General features: G+C 46.0%; 2 protein-coding genes across 2 annotated transcripts; one reads left to right on the forward strand and one right to left on the reverse strand.

The window, feature by feature from the left end:
* The first annotated feature begins 8,072 nt into the window (after window positions 1-8,072).
* CENATAC (centrosomal AT-AC splicing factor) lies at window positions 8,073-17,268 on the forward strand. The gene is made up of 11 exons (XM_012773574.3): window positions 8,073-8,297; window positions 8,408-8,571; window positions 8,995-9,093; window positions 13,094-13,160; window positions 13,236-13,298; window positions 13,637-13,701; window positions 13,854-13,959; window positions 15,708-15,738; window positions 16,678-16,767; window positions 16,850-16,982; window positions 17,067-17,268. The coding sequence occupies exons 1-11, from the start codon at window positions 8,178-8,180 to the stop codon at window positions 17,128-17,130; spliced, it is 1,002 nt and encodes a 333-aa protein (XP_012629028.1). The 5' UTR covers window positions 8,073-8,177; the 3' UTR covers window positions 17,131-17,268.
* On the reverse strand, window positions 12,897-19,385 carry RPS25 (ribosomal protein S25). Its single transcript, XM_012773576.3, has 5 exons — window positions 19,073-19,385; window positions 18,734-18,829; window positions 18,110-18,293; window positions 17,373-17,471; window positions 12,897-17,285 (listed from the first exon to the last, which is right to left on the reverse strand). The coding sequence occupies exons 1-4, from the start codon at window positions 19,073-19,075 to the stop codon at window positions 17,377-17,379; spliced, it is 378 nt and encodes a 125-aa protein (XP_012629030.1). The 5' UTR covers window positions 19,076-19,385; the 3' UTR covers window positions 12,897-17,285; window positions 17,373-17,376.
* Between the last annotated feature and the right edge of the window lie 84 nt (window positions 19,386-19,469).

Consider the following 19,469-nt stretch of genomic DNA (forward strand, 5'->3'; position numbering starts at 1 on the left):
CTTGTGTGCATGTGTGTTTGTGGGGTGGAGGATGGGAGAGTCTGAGGATGGGGCTAAGGGTGGAGATGGAGTTCAGCTCCAAGGATGGAAGTGGGCTGCCCTCAGAGCGGCTGGGTGACCCAGAGGCAACGGGGCAGGTGCCTGGTGTGCAGCAAAGGGAGTCCGTAACTTCCTTTCCTCAAAGGAGGGAAATACCCAGCCCTCCTCAGGTTCCGGGAGCAATTTCCATTTTTCTGGGCTATGAAGATGATCTTCAGAGATGTCGGCTGTAGCAGCTAGCCCTACAAGCACCACCTGCCCTACTCATTCAACTACCATTCTTTAAGCAGCTACTCTATCCAAGCTCAGAGGACAGGATGCGGCCCTACCTCAGGGGCCAGGGGCAGTTTCTGCACTGCACTGTGGTAGCTGGGACGGGGGTGAGGGCCTGTCGTAAGGGAGCACAGCAGGGAGGAGCTTTTATAAGTTTAGAGGTGGTAATCTATTTTTGTTTTACTTTATTGAGAATTTCAAACATATCCAAAGTAGAAGAATATAGTGAACCCCTACATAGCTGTCTTCCAGCTTCATTCCCTCACGAGTAACCGTGTTTTATTTATATATCCCGTCCCTTCCTTTTCCCTGGATTATTTTGAAGTAATTCCTAAACATCCTTTTTTCGCTGAAAGGACTCTTTAGGCATAGCGGCATCACATCTAAAGGAGATTAGCAATTTTAAAATTTTATCTGAATACTAGTCATATTTTCCCAACTTTCTATTTTATTAGCTGAAATACTTTTTTAGTTTTTACTTTTTTTTTTTTTTTTTGGAGACAGAGTCTCACTTTGTTGGCCAGGCTGGAGTGAGTGCCGTTGCGTCAGCCTAGCTCACAGCAACCTCAAACTCCTGGGCTCAAGCAATCCTGCCTCAGCCTCCTGAGTAGCTGGGACTACAGGCATGTGACACCATGCCTGGCTAATTTTTTCTATATATATTAATGAGCCAATTAATTTCTTTCTATTTATAGTAGAGACGGGGTCTCACTCTTGCTCAGGCTGGTTTCGAACTCCTGACCTCGAGCAATCTGCCTGCCTCGGCTTCCCAGAGTGCTAGGATTACAGGTTGGAGCCACCGCACCTGGCCTATTATTTTTTTTTATAGCTAGAATACTTCTATAGAAAAAATCCTCCTCTCATCCATAATTTAGTTATCCTGAGGTACCGTGTTTACAAGAAAGGCAAGAGTACTCAATTCCTTCCCTTGATATGTTAGTTTTAAAAACAGTTGGGCAGGGCGTGGTGGCTCACGCCTGTAATCCTAGCACTTTGGGAGGCCAAGGGGGTCAGGAGTTCGAAACCAGCCTGAGCAAGAGTGAGACCCCGTTTCTACTAAAAATAGAAAGAAAATGATTGGCCAACTAAAAATATTTAGAAAAAATTAGCCGGGCATGGTGATGCATGCCTGTAGTTCCAGCTTCTTGGGAGGCTGAGGCAGAAGGATTGCTTGAACCCAGGTGTTTGAGGTTGCTGTGAGCAAGGCTGACGCCACGGCACTCCAGCCTAGGCAACACAGTGAGACTCTGTCTCAAAAAAAATAAAAATAAAAACAAGCAGTTGGACAGGTGTGGTGGCTCCTGCCTATAATCATAGCACTTTGGGAGGCTGGTGGGGAGGATCCCTTGAGGCCAGGAGTTCAAGGTCAGCATAGCAAGACCTCACCTCTAGAAAAATAGAAAACTAGCTGGCATGATGGTGCATGCCTGTAGTCCCAGCTACTCAGGAGGCAGAGCCAGGAGGATCACCTGAGCCCAAGAGTTGGAGGCTGCACTGAGCTATGATGATGCCACTGCGCTCCAGCTTGTGTGATAGAACAAGACCCCATATCCAAACAAAAAACAAGTTGGCTCCCTAGCAATGAAGAGGTAGCTTTATAGTTGTCTTACAGCCTAGACAGGAAGTAGGTGAATGAGAATGAGTGACTCAGTTGTATCTGTGTTTTAAGATTAGAAAGAATGCCCAGCTGTGTTGTGAATGTAAACAAGAAAGGGGAGGCTGGGCGTGGTGGCTTATGCCTGTAATCCTAGCACTCTGGGAGGTGGAGGCAGGAGGATCGCTTGAGGTAAGGAGTTCGAAACCAGCCTGAGCAAGAGTGAGACCCCCCGTCTCTACTAAAAATAGAAAGAAATTAATTGTCCAACTAAAAATATATAGAAAATAATTAGCCATGGGAGGCTGAGGCAGGATTACTTGAGCCCAGGAATTTGAGGTTGCTGTGAGCTAGGCTGACACCACAGCACTCACTCTAGCCTGGGCAACAAAGCAAGACTCTGACTCAAAAAAAAAAAAAAAAAGAAATTACTTTTTGCAATTTTTAAAAGTAAGTATATTCATAGTATTTAATATCATGCTCTATGTAAGACACAGAAAGATATTCACAATACCCTGGGTGTGACCTATAATCCCAGTGACTCAGGAGGCTGAAGTGGGAGAATTGCTTGAGGCCAGAAGTTCAAGATCAGCCTGGGCAACAGAGCAAGACCCCTTCTCTAAAAAAATTTAGCCAGGTGTGGTGGTACACGCCTGTAATCACAGCTATTTGGGAGGCTAAGGTGGGAAGATCACTTGAGTCCAGGAATTCAAGGCTGCAGTAAGTTATGAGCACTCCAGTGCACTCCAGCCTGGGTGACAGAGAGAGATGCAACTCTGAAAAAAATTACAATACATTTTTGGCAGGGCGCAGTGGCTCATGCCTGTAATCCTAGCATTCAGGGAGGCCAAGGTGGGCGGATTGCTCCAGATCAGGAGTTTGAAACCAACCTGAGCAAGAGCGAGACCCCGTCTCTACTAAAAATAGAAATTAATTGACCAACTAAAAATATACATGCAAAAAATTAGCTGGGCATGGTGGCACATGCCTGTAGTACCAGCTATTCGGGAGGCTGAGGCAGTAGGATTGCTTGAGCCCAGGAGTTTGAGAATGCTGTGAGCTAGGATGATGCCACAGCACTCACTCTAGCCTAGGCAACAAAACAAGACTCTGTCTCCAAAAAAAAGAAAAGAAATTACTTTTTGGATTTTTAAATAAGGAAAGCTATCCATGAGCCCATTTGGTAGCTTGATACCACTAATTAGCAGACTGTCAGTTGCATGCTTCCTGTATTCTTCCCTGCACAAACTCCCACCACTAAGAGGCACCTTAACCTCAGGGTGCCTGAGCTTTGATGGTTTTACTTAGCTTCACAAACATACACAGAAGACCGCGATCTGCTAATTCTCAGGAGTAGGGCATGAATAGGACACAATCCCTGCACTTGAGGGGCTTTCCAACTGTTGGGTTTTCAACTGACTTACTAAACAAAAGTGATGGCGGGATGAGCAGAGGATCTTGGAGCCAAGAAATTAATACTGCAGGGACAACTCTGGAAAGCTTCACAAAAGGGGTGACAATCCATTCTTTCAATAAACATTGATTCAGATATTACCACCAGATAAAGTCACCAGCTTCATGGAAATGATATTCTAGTTCACATTTCAGAAGAATACAAATTATTTAGAATTCATAAGAAATTTACGAGACAGAACTGGAAAGATGGCCAGTGTGGTGATTCATGCCTGTAACCCCAGTTCTTTGGGAAGCTGAGGAGGGAGGATCGACTGAGGGGCCAGGAGTTCGTGACTAGCCTGGGCCACATGGCTAGACACTGTCTCTACAAAAAACTGAAAAAATTAGCTGGGCATGGTGGCATGTCCCAGCTACTATGGAGGCTGAGGCAGGAGGAGCCCAGGAGTTTGAGGTTACAGTGAGCTATGATTGGGCCACTACATTCCAGCCTGGGCAACAAAGCAAGACCCTGTCTCAAGACAAACAAACAAAACAGACCAGGCGTGGCTGCTCATGCCTGTAATCCTAACACTCTGGAAGGCTGAGGCGGGCAGATCGTTTGAGCTCAGGAGCTCAAGACCAGCCTGAACAAAAGCAAGACCCTATCTCTACTAAAAAAAATAGAAATAAGTTAACTGGTCAACTAAAAATATATAGAAAAAATTAGCTGGGCATGGTGGCACACGCCTGTAGTCCCAGCTACTTGGGAGGCTGAGGCAGGAGGATGGCTTGAGCCCAGGAGTTTGAGGTTGCTGTGAGCTAGGCTGACGCCACAGCACTCTAGCCAGGGCAACAAGAGTGAGACTCTGTCTCAAAACAAAACAAAACAGGAAAGAAGAAAATTCCAGGCACAAGGAACCAAGGGCTGGAGGGAGATGCTAAAATTCATAGGAGCTATAGGACTATTAGAATATTGCTCAGAGGAGGGCCTGGAGGTTGTCAGCCAAGGGTAGAGGAGAGCCAAGGAAGTTGGGAATCATGTTGTAAAAGGCTTTGAATAGCTTGTCAAGGGAGTTTAGATTTGTCCCAATGGCAATTTAGAGGTATTAAATCAATCATTAGGACGGGGCGAGGTGGCTCACGCCTGTAATCCTAGCACTCTGGGAGGATGAGGCAGGCGGATTACTCGAGATCAGGAGTTCGAAACTAGCCTGAGCAAGAGCGAGACCCCATCTCTACTATAAATAGAAATTAATTGGCCAACTAATATATATAGAAAAAATTAGCCAGGTATAGTGGCATATGCCTGTAGTCCCAGCTACTTGGGAGGCTGAGGCAGTAGGATCACTTGAGCCCAGGAGTTTGAGGTTGCTGTGAGCTAGGCTGACGCCACGGCACTCACTCTAGCCTGGGCAACAAAGCGAGACTCTGTATCAAAAAAAAAAATCAATCATTAATCAGGAAAGCCATTTTGCAGACTTTCTTAAGACCACATTGTGAAGGACATATGGAGCAGACCCTTGAAACCAGTTAGAAAGGTTTTACATGAATCCAAGCAAGAACGGAAGGAAATTGAGATGAGGTACCCCGTGAGTATAAAAAATGGAGGAAGACTTTAAACCTCTCAGAGTTCAGGCCAGGCGTAGTGGCTCACACCTGTAATCCTAGCACTGTGGGAGGCTGAAGTGGGAGGATCACTCAAGGTCAGGAGTTCAAAACCAGCCTGGGCAAAAGCGAGCATCCGTCTCTACTATAAGTGGAAAGAAATTAATTGGCCAACTAAAAATATATTTTAAAAATTAGCCGGGCATGGTGGTGCATGCCTATAGACGCCATGGCACTCTACCCCAGGCAAAAAGTGAGAGTCTGTCTCAAAAAACAAAAATAAAAACAAATAAACATCTCAGAGTTCAATGAATAAGACAACTGGAGCAGGGTGGACGTGGGTTTGAGTAAAAGGAATGTCAGGCGTGTCAAAGATAACTCACCCCAAACCTTAAGGCTTTATTTAGCTTCCTGGTTTTGTTCACCAGGAGGATGAAAACAGGGGATGTCTTGAAGAGGAAGATGTTGAGTTACATTTCACACTAGCAGAGTCAGATGGCAGCTGCATACTTGGTGGTGAAGAGCTTTAGTGAAAAGTTTCACAAGCAAAATTGCAGAGGGCTAAGGAGTTACTAGAAGTTAAAGCAGATAGTGTAGACTACTCTGAGAAGGACTGAAAACATGAGGGAAATGTATGCCTAGGCTGATTCAGGATAGGGGTTTGACAGAACGACAGGTCTTGGAAGTTCAAGTAAGGAGTTGCCTTGAGAGTGTGGCTGAAACATTGCTAGGATCCAGTGAGTAAAGTGAAGCCAAGAGGACCAGACCTAGACCAGTGCTTCTCAGACTTGAAAGAGCATCAGAATCCCCTCAAGGGCTCATTAAACCACCCACTGCCGTGCCTCACCCCAGAGTTTCCGATTCAGTAGGTCTGGGGTGGGACCCAATAATTTGTGTTACTAACAAGCTCCCTTCAGTGATGAGATTCCAAAAAAAGAAAGAAAAATAAAGTAAAAAAATTTTTAAAGAAAAAAAAAAAAACAAGCTCCCTGATGCTGATGCATGGGACACACTTTGGTTTTTTTGTTTGTTTGTTTGTTTTTTTGAGACAGAGTCTCGTTTTGTTGCCCAGGCTAGAGTGAGTGCCATGGCGTCAGCCTAGCTCACAGCAACCTCAAACTCCTGGGCTCAAGCAATCCTCCTGCCTCAGCCTCCAAGTAGCTGGGACTACAGGCATGTGCCACCATGCCCGGCTAATTTTTCTATATATATTAGTTGGCCAATTAATTTCTTTCTATTTATAGTAGAGACGGGTCTTGCTCTTGCTCAGGCTGGTTTCGAACTCCTGTCCTTGAGCGATCCGCCCGCCTTGGACTCCCAGAGTGCTAGGATTACAGGCGTGAGCCACCACACCCGGCCAATTTTCTAAGTGAAAGGATAAAAAGATGAGTCTCCTTCAAGAATGGAGGTCACTATGCGGTTAAAGACTGGATTGAAGGAAGGTAAGGCTGCATGGGAGGATGGAAAGTGGTAGTCAGAGTAGAACTTCAGAGTTGGATTCACAGAAAGAGCAAAGTCCAGGAATGACCCTGCCATGGGAATGATGGGAGGTCAAGGAACTGAGTGTTAGGCAGGTGCGGTGGCTGACGCCTGTAATCCTAGCTTTCTGGGAGGCCGAGGTGGGCGGATAGCTTGAACTCAGGACTTCAAGACCAGCGTGAGCAACAGCGAGACCCGGTCTCTACTATAAATAGAAATTAATTGGCCAACTAAAAATATATAGAAAAAATTAGCTGGGCATGGTGGTGCATGCCTGTAGTTCCAACTACTCGGGAGGGTGAGGCAGAAGGATCACCTGGGCCCAGGAGTTTGAGGTTGCTGTGAGCTAGGCGGACGTCACAGCACTCTAGCCCGGGTAATAGAGTGAGACTCTGTCTCAAAAAAAAAAAAAAAAAAAAGGAACTGAGTGTTAGCATGACTGGGCGTGGTGGCTCACGCCTGTAATCCTAGCACTCTGGGAGGACTGGTTGAGCTCAGGAGTTCAATACCAGCCTGAGCAAGAGTGACACCCCGTCTGTACTAAAAACAGAACAAATTAGCCAGTCAACTAAAAACGAAACAAAAAATTAGCCGGGCGTGGTGGTTCGTGCCTATAGTTTCAGCTACTTGGGAGGCTGAGGCAGGAGGATAGCTTGAGCCCAGGAGTTTGAGGCTGTTGTGAGCTAGCCTGATGCCATGGCACTCACTCTAGCCTGGGCAACAAAGCCAGACTCTCTCCAAAAAGAAGAAAAAGGAATTACATCTGGCAGAGGATAGAGTTGAGAGGGCAGCTCCAACAGGAAGTCAAGATCTTAACCAGAGTCTGGCTACCCTCTGGGCTTGAATCTCGTAGAATTGACCGTGTACAGACCCACAGACATGGTAGCCCATCCAGGTCAGTGCACCAGAACTAGTGACAAAGTCTAAGGGAAGTCCTGTAAGTAAGGTGTGGGCTATGCCCCAGGCTTTCTGGGCGAGTCTCCAGGGCGGAGCTTACAGTCTGGCGACCTCAGCCTTGTGATGGAGCAATTCCCCTTAGCCCCTAAGGTTTAGGGAAGCAGGGCCAACAGGGAGACTGCTGATTCTGGGAGAAGGGGCTTGCAAAGAATAAAAATTCCACTACAACTGCACTTTTACAGATCAAAAATGACGGCTAGCCCTCAGCAATGATGCTGCCCACTTTATAGCATACCCTTTACAGCTTTACAGGAGCCGCGGTCAGAACACCCTCTGGGGTGACTGCGATTAGGTATTGGAGCATGGTCACCTCCAGCGGGTGTTTCCCAACAGCCTGCCGGTACAGAGGAGCACCAGAGCTGGAGGTGCTGACTCCACTACTCCACATCTGTACAACCTTCCACAAAGTTCCTTTACCTCCTCCCACCCCTCAGGTTTCCCGCTTGGAAAATGCCAGTAAGACGCCACACGACGTTACTGGGAGGATTCAGTGAGGTCGTTACTGTAAAGCTCTGGACACATAATACGGGCCCTTGCCCATGCCGGAGACGCGCGTAGCCTGCGGCCCTCACTTTGCGGCGCGCGCTTCCCGCATCCGCCTGGCTCTGCCCGGCCGCTTTACTCGCCCCACTCACTGCATTGGGAACGTCGCCGCCTCGGGACCTGCGGCGGGGGACGGATCTGCGCAGCCGCAAAAGTTTGCAGTGTCGCCTGCCTGCCGCTGGGGGCCGCGGGAGCCGCTGGGTTAGTCCCGCCCCAACGGGTCAGAGGTCAGGGGTCACCGGTTGGCGAAAGATCGGCTGTGCTGGTGGCGGCGTTACCTGGTCCTGGACCTATGACGCCGGCGCAGCGCTGCCCTCTGTGCCGCCAGACCTTCTTCTGTGGTCGCGGACACGTCTACAGCCGCAAGCACCAGCGGCAGCTAAAGGCCGCTTTGGAACGGCTCCTGCCCCAGGTGCGGACGCGAGGCTGGGGGACCCTGGGATGCGGGGCAGTGCAGGGCGGACCTGAGGGCGTATGATTTACGGGTCCCCCTCGGGGTCCTACTTGGCCTCTCCCCCGCAGGTGGAGGCCGCCCGCAAGGCCATCCGCGCCGCCCAGGTGGAGCGGTACGTGCCCGAGCACGAGCGATGCTGCTGGTGCCTGTGCTGCGGCTGCGAGGTACGGAAACACCTGAGCCACGGAAACCTGACGGTGCTGCACGGAGGGCTGCTGGAGCATCTGGCCAGGTGATGGCCGAGCTGAGGGCCTCCTCCAGCACAGACGCGTACACGAGCGGGAGAAGGGTTTGGGGTGGGTGAAAGGAAGGACGCTCTTGTGATTGGATCAGGATGGATGGTTTGAATCACAGGCATTGCCAGCCTTGGGGGGGTTAGGGATCTTATGGTTGCATGGCCCCAGTGGTGCTGCTGGTGGTCTAGCCAGGAAAGCCAGCTTGGTCACCGCCCATCACCTCCCCTCAAATTCTCATAATTTTATTGGAAAAAGGGAGGAGACTGGAGATCTTGAAGAGACTGGTAACTGTGTTCCTCTCTCAGCCTTGCTCCAGCAGAAACGCAGACCTGTTTGCATTACTTACTTAATGAATGCTTAGGTATCTGAGTAATACTTTAAAATCTATAACTGAGCTTATTCATTCTCTCCATTCTCAGCCCAGAGCACAAGAAAGCAACTAACAAATTCTGGTGGGAGAACAAGGCTGAGGTCCAAATGAAAGAGAAGTTTCTGATCTCCCCCCAGGAGTATGCACGGTAAGTCACTGGTCATGAAAGATGAAGTAGCAGGGTGAATTCTCTGTATCTTTGTCAGGTATGGGAGCTTCCTCTGTTTTTGGAAAATTCAGTAGGGACTTTGTTAGTACCTACTCTTCATAGAACTTAGTATTCTAGGCACTATATTGGGCTCAAAAGAAGTGTGACAGAGTTCTTGGGACTTATAATCTAGTTGGGGGATGGAATTTAGCAAAGAGAGAATGGTATATAGTAAAAGTTGACTATAATCAGCTACATAAATGTGAGGCACAGAGAATACTGAAGTGCTTTAGGAACAGAAGAAGTTGTTTATAGTGTTCAAGAAACTGGTGCTCCATCTTATATTTTCCTGGTTAGAGCTGGAACCCATACTACTAAGTGAAGTATCCCAAGAATGGAAAAACAAGCACCACATATACTCACCAGCAAACTGGTATTAACTGAGCAGCACCTAAGTGGACACATAGGTACTACAGTAATAGGGTATTGGGCAGGCGGGAGGGGGAGGGGGGCAGGTATATACATATATAATGAGTGAGATGTGCACCATCTGGGGGATGGTCATGCTGGAAACTCAGACTTGTGGGGGGAGGGGGGTAAAGGGCATTTATTGAAACCTTAAAATCTGTACCCCTATAATATGCCAAAATAAGAAAAAAAATTGTATAATTTTGAAAAAAGAAAAACTGGTGCTCACCCAGTACCCACTTTTTGTAGTTTTAGTCTCTATTTTAACTATTTTCTGGAGCTTGAGAAACTGAAATGCAGAAAGCTGGTCAGTATCAAGGGAGTGTGAGCCCTGAACTGCTTCAGGAAGAGAACTGGCAGCCTCACTATGCCACTTTTAATTGAGACCATACTACGATTATGGGTTGTGGAACCCAAGAGGATCTCAGAGTCAAGTGTTAGAGAAAAACTCATGGTATCATTCTTACCTACTCAGTGTGGGGAATAATGAGGGGACAGTAGGAAATGGAGAATTATGAGGGTAGATTCTTTGAACTTATGGAGTGATTGCCAGGATATTTTAAGTGGAAAAGCAAGGTATAAAAGAACATATGTTACCTTTTGCATAAGAAAAAATATATATATACACACAACTGACCTTTGAACAAGAAGGGGGTTGTGACCCCCTGCAGAGTTGAAAATCTGTATATGACTCCCCAAAACCTTACTGAAAGCCTTACCAATAACATAGTCAATTAAGACTTTTTTTTTTGAGAGAGAGAGTGAGTCTCGCTTTGTTGCCCAGGCTAGAGTGAGTGCGGTGGCATCAGCCTAGCTCACAGCAACCTCAAACTCTTGGGCTCAAGCGATCCTGCTGCCTCAGCCTCCTGAGTAGCTGGGACTATAGGCATGCGCCACCATGCCCAGCTAATTTCTTTCTTTTTTTTTTTTTTTTTTTGAGACAGAGTCTCATGTTGTTGCCCAGGCTAGGGTAAGTGCCGTGGCGTCAGCCTAGCTCACAGCAACCTCAAACTCCTGGGCTCAGGCAATCCTTCTGTCTCAGCCTCCCAAGTAGCTGGGACTACAGGCATGAGCCACCATGCCCGGCTAATTTTTTCTATATATATTAGTTGGCCAATTAGTTTCTTTCTATTTATAGTAGAGAGGGTCTCGCTCTTGCTCAGGCTGGTTTTGAACTCCTGACCTCAAGTAATCCGCCCGCCTCAGCCTCCCAGAGAGCTAGGATTACAGGCATGAGCCACCGCACCCAGCCCACAGTAATTTTTTTAAAAAATTAGTTCTTCCATCTTCTGGGGAATCAATGTCCAGGATCAACTCTCAGGGTAGGAGATCGATCAGTCATCTGCCTTCCAGGGTAGCCTACAGAAAGTCCAGTTGTGCTCCACCGTGTTCTCATTGGCTTGCTCACTCAAGTGATGCATTCAGATGATGTTGATCATGAGACCTTGTTTTGTAATGTATTCCATCAAGTGGACTCGAGAGAAACTTCCTGGTGATAATCACAGGATCCAAAAGTAAAGGAAAACTGGCAGTCTCTAAATGCCTCCTAGGCTGGGCACAATGGCTTACACTTACAATCCCAACATTTTTGGAGGCCAAGGAAGGAGAATTGCTTGAGGCCAGGAGTTGAATATCAGCCCGGGCAATTCTGTCTCATAAAAAAAAAATACCGAGATGCCTCTGGTAAGAAATGGACCTTGCCTTGGTAGTGATGGTTAATTGAGTTATGATGACAGCCACAGGATTAAGAGTACTTAGAGGCCGGTGCGGTGGCTCACACCTGTAATCCTAGCATTCTGGAAGGCCGAGGCGGGCGGATTGCTTGAGGTCAGGAGTTCAAAACCAGCCTAAGCAAAAGCGAGACCCCGCCTCTACTATAAATAGAAAGAAATTAATTTGCCAACTAATATATATACCCCAAAAAATTAGCTGGGCATGGCGGCGCATGCCTGTAGTCCCAGCTACTTAGGAGGCTGAGGCAGTAGAATTGCATGAGCCCAGGAGTCAGGTTGCTGTGAGCTAGGCTGACGCCACCGCACTCACTCTAACCTGGGCAATAAAGCGAGACTCTGTCTCAAAAAAAAAAAAATACTTAAAAAGGTTCTGAGTACTAGATAGCTCCACAGCTTCTTCAAAAACATCCAAAGGATTCAAAGGCTGAGGTCACTTAGACAGTGAATCGAAGTCTCAGTCTGGTAAAAAATTGTTTCTTTCTGAAGCCCATCATATTCCTTATCCAGGGTTAAAGTCAACTCTTAAGTTTTTAAAAAGTTGAGGCCACATCAGAAAAGAGGTCCATCCTAAGCAATGAAGTATTGCCTTGAGGGTATTGAGCTGTGAGAAAGTCCCTACCAAACCATAGCTCCAAGCATGGGATACAGAGTCTCCTGTCACTGGGGCCAGAGTGCAGCGTCATAGCTCAGTGCAACCTCAAACTCCTGGGCTCAGGTGATCCTCCTGCCTCAGCCTCCTGAGTAGCTGGGACTACAGGTGCACACCACCATGCCCAGCTAATTTTTGTATGTTTTGTAGAGACAAGGTCTCGCTCTTGTTCAGGCTGGTCTCAACCTCCTGGCCTCAAGAGATCCTCCCACCTCAGCCTCCCAAAGTGCTAGGGTCTGAACCTATAGATAGGTCTTACAGAACCTTATAGATAGGTCTGAACCACTGCACCCAGCCTACTTTTGACTTTTGAGCATTGTAAATTGTCAAGCTCACACACACAATAAGGCCAGGCCAAGACCCAACTGATCTGACTGGTAAAAGATACAAGACAACACTTTGCGATTTAGATGGTTTATTACTTCCATAGGACGGTGGAGAGTAAGACCAACGTGCTAGTTTCCCAGATCCTTGTTTCACACATCCAAAAAGACCACATTGAAACAAAAAAGGCTGGCTGACACGAGTTGGGGGCTACTCTGTTGCTGGGGAGCCAATTCTAGTCTGTGGCTAAGTGGGGATTTTTTGCTTTTAACTTTTATTTTTGATAATTTTTTAAAACTAAGTGATTTTATATTGTTTAGCTGTAATCCAAAACGGATGGAGCAGAAAGGCTCAGGCCTTATCAGAACCTAGGAGTTAATGAGAAACTACCTTATGACAACCTCTGGGGAGATAGGGAGGCCATTGGGACCTGGCCTCATAGCAACTTAATACAGGCCTCCCATCCTCTTGTTTTCCAGGAGGGTCACACAGGCATTCAGCCAAGATTCTGCAAAGTTGTGGTTCAAGCCATTGAAGGACATGTGCAAGTTTTAAACCACAGAGTACTTAAAATGTCCTTTATAATGGCCAAGTGGTCATGCTTGGCATTGGTAACAAAGAGCCTAACAGTATTTTTGTGTGTGTGTGTGTGTGAGTCTCACCCTCTTGGCTGGGTTCACTATGAATCCAGGTGAGGGGTACACCTGTTCACTGTAGTATTGTTGTTTCTAAGTTTGAAATTTCTCAAAATTAAAAAAAAAAATCTGGGGAGCTTTTCACAACTTGTGGGGCATGGGTTCTGGGGTGATTTGCCCATTCTTTTTAGATTCAAGAAATCCATGGTAAAAGGTTTGGATTCATATGAAGAAAAAGAGGACGAAGTGATCAAAGAGGTAAGTTAAAGGCAAGGCCTCTGAAGGACCCAGCCCCCAGGATTATCCTGTACCTAAGCAGCCTCTCGCCCACAGATGGCAGCTCAGATCCGTGAGGTGGAGCAGAGCCGGCAGGAAGTGGTTCGGTCTGTCTTAGAGGTTGGTTCCCCTCGGAGGATCCAGAGCAGTATCCAAATCCACTGATCCCTGGCTTTCCCAGGTCCAGCATTTAATGAACCAGCTCTTCTAAGAAAACTCTCGGACTCCATTCCTCATCTGCTTGGCTTGAATTCCCTTACCTGTTTACCAGCAGGCAGGCTCAGTCAGTGAAGATGTGGACAGGGCTGGGAGGGAAGCACAAGTTTTAAAGATGGGCAGTACCCCCCATATGCCAATTTGTTGCCTTCCTGTGATACTGGGGCCTTGAGGGTGGGGGCACAGCCTAGGCAGGCTCTTAAGCATCCCAGACACATTTATTTTTCCTGAATCAAACTCAGCCTCAGGCAGTGCCAGACCCAGAAGAGGGCTCTTCAGCACCTGGAAGCTGGAAAGGGACAAACAGGTAAGATTTTTAGGGACTCTCTTTTTGGAAGTTTGACATCTTAGAGCTGTCTGCAATCTTTTTCCTGGGAAATGGGAACAGATCTGATCTTTACCATCCTCATGGTTCAAGGACCTCATCTGCCAAGCCTGGCTCATGTTTGTCTTTTTCAGCCATGTAGCCTCCAGCTCACAGCAGCCCTCATACTTGGATCTGCCACCAGCTCCAGAGCTTGACTGGATGGAAACAGAACAACCTCTGACATTCATTGGCCATCAGGTACAATGGATAAACAAGCCAGAAAAGGGTCAATGCTCCCTCAGGTCTCAGAAGACCCCTCTTCTGATTTTCCTACCTATTCTCCTGGTCATTTCCTGTCCTCTGGCTTTTCCCTTACTGCACTGTTCCCTAAATATTGTGTTCTTAGTTCGTAACCAGCCTGAGCAAGAGCGAGACCCCATCTCTACTATAAATAGAAAGAAATTAATTGGCCAACTAACATATATAGAAAAAATTAGCTGGGCATGGTGGCGCATGTCTGTAGTCCCAGCTACTCAGGAGGCTGAGGCAGCAGGATTGCTTGAGCCCAGGAGTTTGAGGTTGCTGTGAGTTGGGCTGATGCCACAGCACTCACTCTAGCCTGGACAACAAAGCGAGACTCTGTCTCAAAAGGAAAAAAAAAAAAAAAATGTGTTCTCAGACCTCTTTTCTCACCTTCCGTAGTTATATTATGCACACCTGTTGCCATCATTGCCATTTAGAGGAGTGGCAACCCCTCAATTTTGCCCTCTTCAGAAATTACAGTTCCAGCTTAATAAAGGACATTTTTATACTTAAATATCCCCCAGGCACCTGAACCTAATCCCTACCAGTCTTGCATTTCCACTCACCATAAATGCAGATCAGTATCTCCTCCTCCTGTTTCATTTCCAACAAGTAGTCAATTTTACCTCTTGTCTGCCTCTGTTCAACCCTGGACAATTTCTACTTCCCCTGCAATCCTGCCCCAAACACACAGAAAATCATTGCATTACCTGCGACTTCATGTTCTACACTCCAGCTGTACTGTTGCTCCCTGCCTTTACACAGTTGTCACTACCTAAAATATACTCCCCCCCCCCTTTCCTTATCCTCTAGTTAAAAGCCTTCAGCTCTTAGCTCAAGTGTTACTTTTTCATAGAAAGCTCACCTGAACAGGTCATCTCTATTAGAAGTGGATGTAGCACCATGTGAAGCTGTAAATATAATAATTTGTGTAATTTATGCTTAATTCTCTCCCCCAATCTTGTGTACGCTCTGTGAGGGCAAGGTTTTGTTCTGCCGGCATGTAGTAGGCACTCTACTTTTGGACATCTTCACTATTAAGAGTGTGACCCAGGCCGGGCATGGTGGCTCACCCCTGTAATCCTAGCACTCTGGGAGACTGAGGTGGGTGGATTGTTTGAGCTCAGGAGTTCAAGACCAGCCTGAGCAAGAGTAGGACCCCATCTCTACTAAAAATAGAAAGAAATTAATTGGTCAACTAAAAACATATAGAAAAAAAAATGTGATCCGCTGGAGGACAGTATACTGTCTTTCATGCCTGTAATCCTAGCACTCTGGGAGGCCGAGGCGGGTGGATTGCTCGAGGTCAGGAGTTTGAAACCAGCCTGAGCAAGAGTGAGACCCGTCTCTACTATAACTAGAAAGAAATTAATTGACCAACTAATATATATAGAAAAAATTAGCTGGGCATGGTGGCACATGCCTGTAGTCCCACCTACTCGGGAGGCTGAGCCAGACAGATCGCTTGAGCCCAGGAGTTTGAAGTTGCTGTGAGCTAGGCTGACGCCATGGCACTCACTCTAGCCTGGGCAACAAAGCGAGACTGTCTCAAAAAAAAACCAAAATCAACTGGGGAGCAGAATTAGCACTGTGGCAGCAGTCACACTTACCTCCTTTAAAGTTAGCTTTGTCTTTAATTATGAGTATCCTATCATCTCTTGGGTTTATTACTTAGGAATTTTTCCCCTCATTTCCAACTACAGGATATACCAGGAGTTGGTAACATCCACTCAGGTAAGGCACAGAGACAATTATTCTTTTTAGAGAAAAAAGTTGACTAAGATTAAGTGTATGTATCTGATTAAGGACTTATATCCAGAATATATGAAGAACTCAGTAAGAAAACACCCAGTAAAAGGATACAAATAGGTGTTCATTATTGGTCATTAGGGAAATGCAAATTAAAGCCACGATGAGCTACTACTATATAATCAGAGTGACTAAAATTAAAGACTGATCATACTAAGGGTTTGGCGATGGTGTGGAAAACTGAAACCCTCATGCAGTGCTGGTGGGGATGTAAAATGGTACAATCACTTTGGAAAAGTACCTACCTAATACCTACCATATTATTCAGCCACTCCACTCCTGAGTATTTACTCAAGAGGAAAGCAAGCCTGTGTACTTGTACACAAATCTTCGGAGCAGCTTTATTTCTAGCACCCCAAAGTGGAAACAATGCAAAAGTCCACCAACAGGTAGATGGATAAATAATGGAATAATATTCAACAGTGAAGGAATTATACATGCAACACAGATTAATCTCAAAATAATAGGGGCCACACACACTTTCCCCCAAAATATACATATTACTTAGATCAGTGGTGGCCTGGAACAGGGGGAAGGTACAAGGAGAGGTAGGATTTTGATGGGGCAGTGATACCTAGGGGTGATGGTTTCACTCAAAATTTATCAAATTTAAAATGTGTGCAGTGTAATTATTTTTAAAGCTATTTTAAAAATAAAGCATATCACATGTAAATAAGGTACATGTTGCTTTAAATTAGCTCAGGGCCTTCAATTTTGCAAGCACCAGAATTCCTGGATTTTGCTTTTCAATGTTTTTAGTTTTTAATTAGGAGGCAAGTTAATAGCTAGAGCAAGTTTCACAATAGTCCAAAGTTAAAAAAAAACAAAACCTTAATTTCTTATTATTGGGTCTTCCTTTTCCAGGTGCGACACCTCCCTGGATGGTCCAAGAGGAGGAATACATCTCTGAGAACCAACAAATAGGACCTTCCTATGAAGAATTTCTTAAAGAAAGTAAGTAAAGTAATTCAAGATGAGCAGAAAATTCTTTAGTAGTAATCTTCACTCTCAAAACTATTTCCTTATCATTGCACAGAGGAGAAACAGAAATTAAAGAAACTGCCCCCTGACCGAGTTGGAGCCAACTTTGACCACAGCTCCAGCACCAGTGCAGGCTGGTTACCCTCTTTTGGCCGAGTCTGGAATAATGGACGCCGCTGGCAGTCCAGGTATGGGTCCAATGCCAGGTCCCCAACCTACCACCCCTTTGGGGATCTCACCCTTTATCCTGTTAACCCTTCATCTCCTTTTAGGCATCAATTCAAAACCGAAGCAGCAGCAAGGAACAAACAGCAGTCATACAAAGAAAAAAGCTAATTGTTGCCCACAAGTCTCCAAGCAAAGTCTATACATCCATACCCACTATTATTCCTTCCACCAAATCCTTTGTAATTGCCTTTCTTAGGAAACAGACGTACCCCTTCATTCGATTTAATAAAGTTTTATTTTTCCAAATATACAGTTGGTTTGACCTGTAAAAAAATTAAAAAGAGAATCAGAACTATAAAGCCTTGTAAAGGGGACATGTACTTCCTAAGAGTCCCTAGGTTCTTGCTCACCTGTTCACGCATCTTCACCAGCAGCTGGGGCATCTCCACCCTTGGTATTTCTGGTGTAAATTACTTGAGCTCTGTGCTTTGAAACCAGCTTGATAAGTCCTGGGGAGAAAGGATATGTTTTCAGTATGCTTTCTATCCCTTCCCTAACAGAATCCCTTAATTGGAAACAGTTTAGTGACGGGATGGATACATCTAGAGTTTTTGATGATTACCTATCTTCACTCACCCTTTAAATTAGGGGCCCATCATGTGCTCTTGTAATAACCACAATCTAGCATTTTGCTATAACTATCAGTCACTATAGTCTTCATTAATGTGAAATCATGGTAATTAGACCTGCTATCAATTTCTAAATGTAATGCATCAACAAGTTATTTCACCATAAAAATTTTAAACTTAAACATTTTCTAAATCATTGTAATTTCTTGAGTTATTTAAAAAATATTGTTGCCTCTGCAATTCTGTGCTTTTATTCACTTGAATCATGAAGGATCCTTGGGCTTCACTATTCACTAAACTGCCATAGGAGATCCATGGCACAAAAGTGGCTTAAGAACCCTACTAAGAACTTATCTCAGGAACAAAACATTAGAATTATATTACTAACAGCCAATGGTCAGGCTATATACCTTTTTAAAAAAAATTCCAACCGCTTTTCCTGTAAAAGCACTTAAGATTACTAACATGGTAAAGACAATTTAACCCGCAAAAGGACAGCAATACAACACACTCCTCACCTTTACTAAGGAGTTCCTGAAGGGCTGCCCTGGCCAGGGAACCTCGAATCTTCAGTCTCTCAGAGACCACAGCTGGGGTTATAAGCTTATAGTTGGGAACTTCCTTACAGAGCTTGTCATATGTAGCTTTGTCAAACAAGACTAAGTTGTTGAGCTTGTCCCGAACTTTGCCTTTGGACCACTTCTGCTCACCAAACAAAACAAGAAGTTAGTATTCCTGGCAGAAGCACCCTTTCCCTCACAACAATCTTGTGTCAGAGAAATCGCTCCCATTGTCAAAGATAAATTATAGATTACAAAAACAAGCGATACACCTTTGGGACTTTGGAATACAGCCCAAGCCCCACAGGATCTCTTAAAAATAACGTGCTAAACACTGAAGCAAACACTTCATACACACTTGTTTCATTTCCATAACCTAAGTAATACATACTATCTCATCCTTCAAATTAGAAAAAAAGGAATTCTGATCCCACAGAGAGTAAACAAAAAGACGACGACAGAAAGTTAGACTCTAATAATCTGATTCTAGAACTCACAACCTGAAAAGCCACTTGCTATACTAAAAGGCGAGGGGAGGGCACCCCCAGTCTCCTTCTCTCTTAGAGTGAGATTCACTCCTACCTTCTTTTTGGCCTTGCCCCCAGATTTGTTCACTGGGTCTTTGTCTTTCTTGGCCGACTTTCCGGCATCTTTCTTCTTCTTGTCGTCCTTGGGCGGCTGTAGGAATTGAGGCGGAATGCAGTCCGATCATAAAGTAATCCCGAGCTCCCCTAATACGCCCCAGCCCCAGCCCCGCACACGCCACTACCAGAGCACATGTGTGAAGAGTGCAGTAACACCCGCGCCCGCCCAGAGACCCAGCCCAGCAGTCTAAGGAGCCCTCCCGCCCATGCTGCCTCCACTGAGCCCTAGCATCGCCCCGCTCTCAGAACCCCGCCAAGTCGCGCCCCCAACTCTCACCATTGCGAAGCTTGGAGAACCACTTCAGCTACCGCAGCCTTATTAAGATGTCGGACAAAAAGGAAACGCTGCTCACGAACAGGCCCAGAAATCTCCGCCCGCCGTGAGTACTTCCGGGGCAAGGGGCGGAGCCACGCGCAGGACGTTCTCTGGCGAAGAATTGGCTCTCAAGCTAGAGGGAAGGAGGAAGTGAACTCCAACTCCCAAGCTGTGCCTCGTAAACACTGCCCCCGGTTTGTTGCACTTTGCCGCTAGTTGTGAAGCAGTACTATAGCGCTGTCATCCGACACTGAAACAGGAAAAGCAATTTACCTGGTCCCAACATCTACCTTTCTGGCATTACTAACGACGAAGCATGTCGCTCCAAGTGCGCAAGCGCCACAGGTGGCGACGCGGC

The sequence above is a fragment of the Microcebus murinus genome, chromosome 4 (assembly GCF_040939455.1).
Source record: "Microcebus murinus isolate Inina chromosome 4, M.murinus_Inina_mat1.0, whole genome shotgun sequence".
Classification (NCBI taxonomy): domain Eukaryota; kingdom Metazoa; phylum Chordata; class Mammalia; order Primates; family Cheirogaleidae; genus Microcebus; species Microcebus murinus.